This window comes from Hypomesus nipponensis, chromosome 22 (genome assembly GCF_054491055.1).
Source record: "Hypomesus nipponensis isolate SF chromosome 22, ASM5449105v1, whole genome shotgun sequence".
Taxonomy (NCBI): Eukaryota; Metazoa; Chordata; class Actinopteri; order Osmeriformes; family Osmeridae; genus Hypomesus; species Hypomesus nipponensis.
In genome coordinates, this window is record NC_140382.1 from 2,473,756 (window position 1) to 2,484,887 (window position 11,132).

The 11,132-nt window shown below is 40.6% G+C and overlaps 1 protein-coding gene across 5 annotated transcripts in view; it reads right to left on the reverse strand.

Annotated features, from left to right (window-relative positions):
• Positions 1-9,570, reverse strand: part of slc35e4 (solute carrier family 35 member E4) — a 26,133-nt gene extending 16,563 nt beyond the window's left edge. Inside the window, exons 1-2 of one of the 5 annotated variants that reach the window (XM_084686282.1) lie at positions 4,764-4,926; positions 2,931-3,892 (exon numbers count right to left, since the gene is read on the reverse strand). In XM_084686282.1, coding sequence (XP_084542408.1) covers positions 2,931-3,576 — 646 coding nt within the window. In that variant the 5' untranslated portion in view covers positions 3,577-3,892; positions 4,764-4,926. Of the gene's footprint in view, positions 1-2,930; positions 3,893-4,763; positions 4,927-9,445 lie in introns of those variants that run through there. The other 4 variants (XM_084686279.1, XM_084686281.1, XM_084686278.1 and 1 more) reach the window with 4 other exon arrangements.
• Positions 9,571-11,132: the final 1,562 nt, after the last annotated feature.

Genomic DNA, 11,132 nt, shown 5'->3' on the forward strand with positions numbered 1-11,132 from the left:
CAAAAGTAATATTTGGTTTTATAGTTATAATCTAAATTATTGGTAATTTGGTATTGATTATTTGTGCTTTGATAAGCAAATAATATATATTTTTAAATTTTTGTAAAAAGTAAAGTGAATTCCATGCTTTTAGTTGATTACTATAATTGTTGTCTGTCATTGGTTACGGCACATAAGCATTTTGTAATATACAAACATTATTTAGTAATGGTTTTACTAAATACTAAAACAAAGGAAGCTGTTATTAGAAGGAAGCAAAAAACGTAATTCTGTATGTATACATAATATAAAGCAAAGACCGAAGTGGATTTTATGTTTATAAAAAGAAAAGGAGTCTTTTGGACATTAGTTTTTTTCCTTGTGATTATGACTTTTAGGGCTCAAACTTAACTTTTTGAGGCACTTGTCCATGCAGAAAAGTCACTTGTCCGGGTAAAGATTGATTATTTTAGATTTGTTTTTGTGTTGGCGTTGGCAGCTGTGTAGTACCTAACAAGCATTAACAGCATTTGTATCAGTTAAATGTACTGTTAAATATCAGCTAACATTCAACTGTTAAGTATACACCTTCTAAAGGATCCCTTGGTAAATCAGCCTCTGCTGGGTAGAAAGTGAAATTGTAGAAAAAATTAACACCAACATTTAGTTGTTTTTCTACAGGTAAACTTGCACTTATAGCGGTTCATGTTGTTTAATTGTAACTTGTTAAACTAGCGTTAACCTACAAGTGTAAAAGTACATTTTGTCAAGTGCTGTGCATATGTAGTAGGCAGTTTATTTTTTACCTTCCACAGAATAGCTGCTGCATGGCTACATGACTTTCCTAACCCGGCAATGCAAGAGCAGCCGACTGTCTCATGTATTGTAATGTAATGTATCGTAACTTGCTTAACTACATGATCTTATGGTTCTTCCCTTTGGCACTTATTTTGGTTGTTCACAATGTGCTTCATGTTTTGGCTACTCGCAATGTTTTTGGGGCTATCTTGTTGTTATTATCCGTGACCTATGCACTTTGTAAAGCTCTCTCTTGAAAGTCGCTTTGGATAAAGGTGTCTGCTAAATAAATATATGTAAAAGTATACAAAATTATGTTAGATATAGTATAAGTAAGTTGGCTTGCAAATACAGAGGATAGCCTACCGAAGTTGAGTTAGCCAATGTCGTTAGCGATGCTAAATTACGTTAGTTGCTGGCTAAAACATTTCACTGGGTCGTGCAGCTATTCGATTTACTGAAATGATTACGAAATGTTATCTTCTACTAGCCATTTGCCTACTTTAGCAAGTCACGGTATTTCCAAGCCCTGACAGTGTAACTGAGACGACACAGTAAATAATTCATGTAATAAGCCCCCTTTCAAGTGTTGGGCATTAAAGGTGACATGACATGAAAACTTCATTTTATGAGGTTATTTAACATTGATATGAGTTCCCCTAGCCTGTCTTTGGTCCCCCAGTGGCTAGAATTTTCGATAGGTCTAAACAAAGCCCTGGGAGTTCTTCTCCGCCTTTGACAAAATGAAGGCTCAAACGCTCTGTTTAAAAATCTCCTCCAAGTGACGTAGATACGAGAAAGTTTACCTCCCCTCTCTATGCTTTGCCCGCCCAGATCATCTGGCCCGCCCATGAGAAACTGAGCTACCACCGTGCAAGGGCAAGTGCGATATCGGTTTTTCCTGGAGAGACATCATGGCGAGCAAACAAACGAAGCACAACAGTTGCTCAGTGCTTGGATGTACAAATGCAAGCTCAAATCTTTATTTAATTCCTTCATCCGAGCCTCTGCACAACCAATATCTCAATTTTATTTTCGCTGGAAATACGCCGACACAACTTCCCAAAGTTTTGCATGTCTGCGCTAAACATTTCAGCAACTACTGTTTCCTCAACTTGAGCCAACACAAAGCTGGCCTTGCTGAAATTAAATTCTGGATAATTACTGAATCTCCTTGGTCAAGCTACAAAACTTCGACAAGTAAGTTAACTAAAGCTATATCATTTTGTTGCTTTACTGTATATGGTTACCTAGCTTGCTACCCTTAGAATGTGGCTGTAACATTAGTTCTGCAGCTAACAGCTGAGTTACTGTTGCTAACGTAAAGATAAATGGCATCAAGTGTGTGTGTGAATACAAACGCTGTAACGCCAGTGTTGTACACTTCTTTGTTATTTGGATAACCGTTCTGCTGTTGGTGTTATGGCTCGCGATATCCGCCTTTCTCCACATTGAAATGAATGAGTGAGCCTATATAAACGCATCCAAAAACAGCATGTCATGTCACCTTTAAATTAGCTGCACGGTCTGTAGAGATCTTGGGATAAAAGCCACTTTTTTGTGTTTTGCTAATGCAGAATTCAGTCAAATAAAATCAGTAAAATAGACGTAATGACTGGCACATAACGTAACATGGCATTTTATTTTGCTTGAGTTTTAACTTGTGTACTTGTCCAGTGGGGCAAGTACATTTCTCTTCCACTTGTCCCACAAAAAAATCCACTTGTCCCGGACAAGCCTTAATGTCGAGCCCTGACTTGTTCTGGACAAGAATTTCGGAGATCAATAAATTGCCATGCACCGTTCACTTGTGAGTAAAAACGTTGATGGAAATTTAGAAAATATATGTTAGAACACAAAACTGCTATATGGACAAGCGAGTCAAAACTTTATAAACTATTCAACTACCTAAGTGGTTTAAGAAGATATATGTGCCACATTAGGAGACTAGAGGGAAGGTAACACCAGGATTTCATAGACATTTGCTTTGAAACCTAATTTTCCAGAGGGGGAAAAGAACACTCAGCAATTATAAGTTCTCCAAAGCTAGAAAACACTTCCGACTGTACATTTTGCCTGCAAAAAACATACAAAACAAATAAAATATATTTGAATAAGATTTCCCAAGGGTTAAAAACTCTGACTGTACTCACTTTGCTGGATGGTTTTGACTCCTCTCAGCATGGTAGCGGCAAACACAAAGAAGCAGCCAATCTGGTCAAACTGGACCTCACCCATGATACTGAAGGAGGCTCCAAGACAGATGGGCATCATAGCCGTGTACTTGAGAATATGGTGTTGCTTTCCCAAGATTAGAGTGGAAATGGCAAGGGTAAAGATTGGCGTGGTGGTGTAGATCATTTGAGCAAAGGATAGCTGGACATAGTTCAGACCCACATTACCAAAAGCAATGCTAGCACAAAACGTCAAGCTCAATAGGAACACCTTGCATTTGGCGCTGGTGGTCAAGTCCTTCTGGCCAGCCCCTTTGTGTCGGATTACTCGTAGTTTTATAAGACCATAGTCCACCACTATAGCTGTCAGCATGTGGAGAGCAGACAGTAGTAACGGATACCTAAAATTATACACGGCAAAAATCCATTTGTTAAGACTGGAGATGGTAGTACCCGTCACGAGCCACACAATGACGGCGAACATAAGGTGAAGCATCTCGGCAGGTGCCCGTCTCCCCGTCTCCCGCCGGGTCGCCTCGCATTTAGAGAGGCCATCGGTGCTGGTCATGTTCGTTTCATCTTCACTTCTGTAAGGCAAACACATCCTGACCTCGTAACGCAGCATCAACCTTCAAATGTAAATAAACTACCACTGAAGATTGGCTAGATTTTCATGGATACGTTTCAAATAGTACGATGTAGAATTTGGACATCCCTATCCAGCCATTTCTCGCCTAAAATATACTTAGTTCGGCTCTGTGTTGTCTCTTTCTAGCTAGTTGCATACTTTCCTTGATGACACAGACACGTGTTTTGCATCAGACCAGTTTGGTTGTGTAATCCACCCACACGAGTAACATGACAGATGCAAGCTAGAACCAGAGTGCGAGGAGTCGGCTGACAGGCTCGCTCAGTCCGTGCAGGTAGAAGGAGGCTGGAAACTGCAGGCAATAGCCTGTTGTGATTGGTTATGTAGTCATTCCGAAAAATAAAGTTAAATAAAGGCTAGCCATATACAATCTATGAATTTCAAGTAGTCCGTTAAAGCATATCAGAATTTCAGGTAGTCCGTTAAAGTATATCAATAGACTATATATATATATATAGGCACTTTCGCAACTGATTAGTGATGTCTTAACGTCATCGGTTTGCGTCGAGGGGAAAATAAACAATAACAACGTTGACTGCCCTGCAAATACAACTAGTTATGCTGTCCGTGTACCTGGTCTAAGCTTAAGCTTTCTGCATACATGTCATTTAACAATGCAACCATGGCGACCTGTTCAACTTCTTCGGAGGCTGAAGACCTCACTTAACTCCCCAACACCGACAGCTTGCTATTGTTTATGAAACTTAAGTAATACCAAGCTGCCTTGCTAGGCCCCTGTTTGATTGCGCGGAAACCACGCATTGCCATGAGCCGAAACCTCATTTGCGCTCTGTCAGTAAACCTAGAATGAAAAGCATCGTGTTATTGTAGTAGCTCGTTTTTCTTTGATGCTTGTTTTGCTATACCTCTCTGTGAAAAACGCACGTAGTAGACAGTCACCTAAGGACGTGGTCGTTATTTATATATTTAACTACCTCAGTCCACCCAAACGGATTCGCTTTGCCTGAAACGTTGCCTTGCTAGCTGCGAAGCTAGCTATCCCCAAACTAAATCGTAGCTAGCTCTTGTCGACTGACTTATGTATAGGTAGCTAGCTAACGTACTGTTCTTGTGTTGAGATGTTGTAAAACCTAAGCGATGGCCCAAGCAGTACAGCGAGCAATAACATTCTGCCCATTTAAACAACATCATGTCGCCTTTACCTCGTCAATTATCTTTGTCTTGCTACCATCGTTGTTAGTTACTTCGACGCAGACAGTTATTCCTGTGTCACACCGCCTCGTCATCACTCGATCAGCTGTGCCCTGCCGCTCATGACATGAGGCTACTACGTCACCACATTCTCTTTTCAGTCACTGGGACAGGTCAAGATGACTCCTTGCCAGTTGCTAGTCAAGGACATTGACTAGGACATTTAAATTGAACACACACAGGCAGCAAAAAAACCTAAGGGTAAAGAATCTAATGGTGAACTATTTAACTGCCTAAATTGTTACAGGAATTAAGTATTCAATCAACAAGTTGTAACATGATAATAATAGGTAACTGAACTGAGATAGGCAAAATGAGAGACAATAAAGCATAGTATACATTCAAGACAGGCCTTGCACAAAGTCCTGTGTCGTCTGCCTGTAGCACATGCTAATAGGCCTAAGCCTCTCCTACCTCTTGGCTCTACTGAGGAATAGGTTGAGAAATAGTTTTCTTATGCAAAGCATAAGAAAACAGTAGGCTTTGTAATAATGTAATAATTGAGAGAAGCATTAACTGCTTAAGGGTATTTTTTGTTTTATAACACCCGTTGATTATATGACTTGTGCAATGCACAATGTAAATACAATTTGAAGTACTTACTTTTTTCACATGTGCAATCTGTAAAATGCTGAGGAAAGTATCACACCATGTACCCTACATACCATGTACTCGGCATGTACAAAGGAGTTGACTGAGAAAAAAACTGCAAGTCTGTCTGCCTCAGTATGGAACATGCTGTCCTCAGGTCAGATAGAGCACAACACAGAGAAGGTATCTATCCAGGAAGCTGTTCGCCCATCTACCCTTAGGCCTCTCATACAGCACTGGACTGGTCAGATGTATGGCAAGCCGTTTTAACATTTATTTTTATGAATGTTCTAGTCACTATTTTAAAGTTACTAGTACTTATTCTTTAGTTACTAGTAGTGCTGTCAGTTTAACGCGTTATTAACGGCGTTAACGCAAACCCAAATTAACGGCGTCAATTATTTTATCGCGCGATTAACGCTCTTTTTGGCCTAGCAAACTTTGTAGTTTTTTTCACATGATGTTGCAACAACTACCGACGTTAGAAAAACTACAACACCACACCGGATCTAGCTAGACCGCAAACAAAACAACAGGCATGCCAAACACTCGTTTGGCTTGCGAGCTGGCTAAAGAGTAGTAGCAGAGCCCGTTTACGGATATTAGACATTCTCTGGTAGTAGGCTAACGTTACGTTTTGAGTGGATGACGAGCGCGAGATGCCGAAATGGATGCCAATAAGATTCTGAATGGAAAGTTTGCTTTAAAAAAGTTGCCAAATGGTTCTATTGACAAGACCAGTGATCTGTGTGTTTTGTCGTTGTAAACTGAGCTATCATCGCAGCACGTCCAGTCTGAAATACCACTTGATGGCCAAGCACACAGCTGATGCGAATTCTCTGCCCCCTCGTCAAAGCCAGGCAATTGCAATGTTGTTTTCAATAAAAAATATATTTGCACAAAGCAATCCGAACCACTTTTCTAGGTTGATAAGAGCATTAACATTTGAAAAAAGATTGGGACAAAAAGAAATCAGGGACATTTAGAATAGATAAAAATGTGCGATTAATTGTGATTAATCGCGAGTTAACTATGACATTAATGCAATTAATCGCGATTAAATATTTTAATTGTTTGACAGCACTAGTTACTAGTAACTAATCCAATAGTTACTCGTATCTATTCCCATTTTACTAGTAAGTTTTCATTGGATACTAGTACCTATTCTTTAGTTACTAGTAACTATTCCGACATATCCCGAAAGATATCTAGTTAACATGCAAATGAGCTTCTGAAGATATCAAGTTAACATGCAAATTAGCTGTTGAAGATATTTAGTTGACATGCAAACTGGCTACCAAAGACCACACCTCACAGAACACGCCGTTTTAACATTTATTTCTATAAACGTACTAGTCTCTATTTTTAAGTTACTAGTAGTGCTGTCAGTTTAACGCGTTATTAACGGCGTTAAACCCAAATTAACGGCGTCAATTATTTTATCGCGCGATTAACGCTCTTTTTGGCCTAGCAAACTTTGTAGTTTTTTTCACATGATGTTGCAACAACTACCGACGTTAGAAAAACTACAACACCACACCGGATCTAGCTAGACCGGAAACAAAACAACAGGCACGCCAAACACTCGTTTGGCTTGCGAGCCGGCTAAAGAGTAGTAGCAGAGCCCGTTTACGGATATTAGACATTCTCTGGTAGTAGGCTAACGTTACGTTTTGAGTGGATGACGAGCGCGAGATGCCGAAATGGATGCCAATTAGATTCTGAATGTAAAGTTTGCTTTTAAAAAGTTGCCAAATGGTTCTATTGACAAGACCAGTGATCTGTGTGTTTTGTCGTTGTAAACTGAGCTATCATCGCAGCACATCCAGTCTGAAATACCACTTGATGGCCAAGCACACAGATGATGCGAATTCTCCGCCCCCTCGTCAAAGCCAGGCGATTGCAATGTTGTTTTCAATAAAAAAATATTTGCACAAAGCAATCCGAACCACTTTTCTATGTTGATAAGAGCATAAAAATTTAAAAAAATAATGGGACAAAAAGAAATCAGGGACATTTAGAATAGATAAAAATGTGCGATTAATTGTGATTAATCGCGAGTTAACTATGACATTAATGCGATTAATCGCGATTAAATATTGTAATCGTTTGACAGCACTAATATTTACTAAAAGTGTACTGTGATACAATTTTTTTAAAGTGTGTTCAACATATTAACTTTAAAATTGGTAAAAGCATGATGGTAGTATACTTTTCATATATTTACAGATAGTACACTTTTTCTATGTTAACTATGACATTAATGCGATTAATCGCGATTAAATATTTTAATCGTTTGACAGCACTAGTTACTAGTACTTATTCTTTAGTTACTAGTATCTATTCCAATAGTTACTAGTATCTATTCACGTTTTACTAGTAACAAATTGCACATTTTTACAATTGTATTCTATGGGGCTCTGCTTTACAGATATCTACTATTTGTTTCCAACTAGTATCTATTCCAATAGTTACTAGTATCTATTCCCATTTTACTAGTAAATTATATACTGCTTATATTGGGGCGGTTCATATGCAGACCTCATTTGCCCCAAATGCTACTTGTTCTGGTATGATCCCAGGTGAAAAAAAGGTATGCTTAAGAGTATTTCAAGCATATTCACATTTTCAATACTATATTTTAAATATACAAATAAAAAGTGTACTATCTGTAAATATATGAAAAGTATACTACCATCATGCTTTTACCAATTTTAAAGTTAATATGTTGAACACACTTTTAAAAAATTGTATCACAGTACACTTTTAGTAAATATTAGTGCTGTCAAACGATTACAATATTTAATCGCGATTAATCGCATTAATGTCATAGTTAACTCGCGATTAATCACAATTAATCGCACATTTTTATCTATTCTAAATGTCCCTGATTTCTTTTTGTCCCATTCTTTTTTCAAATTTTAATGCTCTTATCACCATGGAAAAGTGGTTCGGATTGCTTTGTGCAATTTTTTTGTTGTTGTTGAAAACAACATTGCAATCGCCTGGCTTTGACGAGGGGGCGGGGAATTTGCATGAATCGCATCAGCTGTGTGCTTGGCCATCAAGTGGTATTTCAGACTGGACGTGCTGCGATGATAGCTCAGCTTACAACGACAAAACACACAGATCACTTTGGTCTTGTCAATGGAACCATTTGGCAACTTTATGGAAAGTAAACTTTCCATTCAAAATCTTATTGGCATCCATTTCGATGTCTAATATCCGTAAACGGGCTCTGCTACTACTCTTTAACCGGCTCGCAAGCTAAACAAGTGTGTGTGCCTGTTGTTTGTTTCCGGTATAGCTAGACCCGGTGTGGTGTTGTAGTTTTTCTAACGTCGGCAGTTGTTGCAACAGCATGTGAAAAAAACTACAAAGTTTGCTAGGCCAAAAAGAGAGTTAATCGCGCGATTAAAAAATTAACGCCGTTAATTTGGGTTTGCGTTAACGCCGTTAATAACGCGTTAAACTGACAGCACTAATTTTTATATCAATATATTGGGGGGGACATTTTGACCAGATTTGAATATTGGGGTGGATGTGTCCCCCCAATATGTATTATGATTACGGCCTTACACGGTGTTGTGTGTGATTCATGCGCGGATAAAGTGGTGGGTGATCGATTTTCCTGGCATCGATTGATTTACTTTCAACACCACGGCAGTGGACAGCTCCCACTAATAGCTTTTTAAGAGGCTTCTTTGGCGGGATCTTAAGAAGGCAGTTAAGAACGGGTCTGGAAAACACCCCTATCTTAGCGCTCCTTCTTAGCCGAACCCTTCTTAAGAGCTTTCTTAAGTCCTTAAGAACAATGGAGTCCTGGGAAACGCTGCCAATGTCTCCGACTTTTTTCTCAAAGAAGGAGTAGAAGTTGTCTGCTGTCAGGGTGGAGGGAGGTGGTGGGTGAGGTGGGTTAAGAAGGGTGGAGAAGGTAGAGAAAAGTTTGTGGGGGTTTGAAGCAGAGTTAATTTTGTAAAGAAAGTAGAGTGTTTTAGCACCAGTTATGTGAGAAGAGAAGGATTTAAGGAGGGAGCGATACCTATCAAGGTCCAGACCGTCTTTGGACTTGCGCTATCTCCGCTCAGCTGCTCGAAGGGTGGACCGTTCTTAACGAATAACATCCGTAAGCCATGGGCAGGAGGGAGAAGATCGTGCAGGCCTGGTTGACAAGGGACAGAGAGAGTCAAGTGATGCAGTTAAAGTGGTTAACAGGGTGTCGGTGGCAGTGTTAGTGGGGTGGGACGAGAACTCGTCAATGGGAGGGAGGGAGGATGTTACAATAGAGTAGAAATGGGAGGGGGATAGGGAGCGGAGGCTGCGCCGGAAAGTTACGAGGGGAGGGGAGGTAGGAGTGGTTGGAGGGAGAGAGACAGAGAATTGGATAAAGTAGTGATCAGAAATGTGCAGTGGGGTTACAGAGGTTAGCTCAGTGATACAGTTACGTGTCAGGAGGTCAAGCTGTTTGCCTGCCTTGTGGGTTGCCGGTGTGCTCAGCAGCGTCAGGTCGAAGGAGGTCAGGAGAGACAAGAAGTCGGCAGCCTGCGTTCCTTGGAGGTGGATGTTGAAGTCCCCAAGGACTATCAGGGGGGTTCCATCATCCGAGAGGACGCTGAGGAGCATGTCCAGCTCCTCCACAAAGTCGGCTAGCGGTCCTGGTGGGCGAAAAAGAACAATTAAGCATGCTTTGATAGGATTAGTTAGCATCACATAATGGTGTTCAAATGATGTGGCAGTAACAGAGAGTGGTGTGGACGTGTATTTAATGTGGGGACAGAAGCAAACCTGTCCCACCACCCCGATCTGAATAGGTAATGAAGGTTAGAAGTTGACCGTATATACTTTGTGACATATCTACGTCTACGGGTAGTGTAATGAACAGGAATGGTAAGGAAACACATGCTAGCTATGAATAAGTTCTAGGTATAATATAATCGAAATATGAATATAAAAAGGTTGATAGTTATCAGATGAGTTAATCCGGCCCCGTCGGCCTTCCTTGGCGGACTTCCGCAGGGAGACTCCCTGTCTTTATTCGACAAAGTCTTCGTGCACCGAGGCTGCCTCTGCAGTGCTAACCGCCTTTAATATGCTAATACGCAGATACAATGCCCCCAATTACTGTCAAACAAAAAACGACCCTGAGTAGTCTGCCACTGAAACTGACTCACTGGCTAGCTACTCTTTGACCATTTTAAACTAGTTGTCTAACTGCTGTACCTTCAGCTCTACCCTTGAGACTAAGTTTTTGCTGTACGGAATATAAACAGCAGCCTTGATTACTCGCAGTCAATGCGGCGGTCTCGATGTTCACTTCAGCAGGACACTATACGCTCTATGTTTGTTGTTGTATTTCTGTGCTAGTCATGCATTATCTATAACAAACGCCATCGTCGAACATAAGGATGCTCATAAGTGTACGTGGTACCAGAGCACCCTAGGCCGAAGGTCGATGATTGATTTTGTCATCATGTCGTCGGATCTGAGGTTGTATGTTTTGGAGTTTTCAACCTCTCACCATGTTGTGGTGAGTTGGGTCACCGGATGGGGGAAGACTCTGGACAGACCTGGTAGACCCAAGCGAGTAGTGCGGGTGAGATGGGACTGTTTGGAGGAGGCCTCCTGTTCGCGAAATCTTCAACTCACACCTCCAGCTGAGTTTCTCAGGTATCCCTGCGGAGGTTGGGGGCATTGAACCAGAGTAGGCAATGTTCAAAGCCTCCATTGCT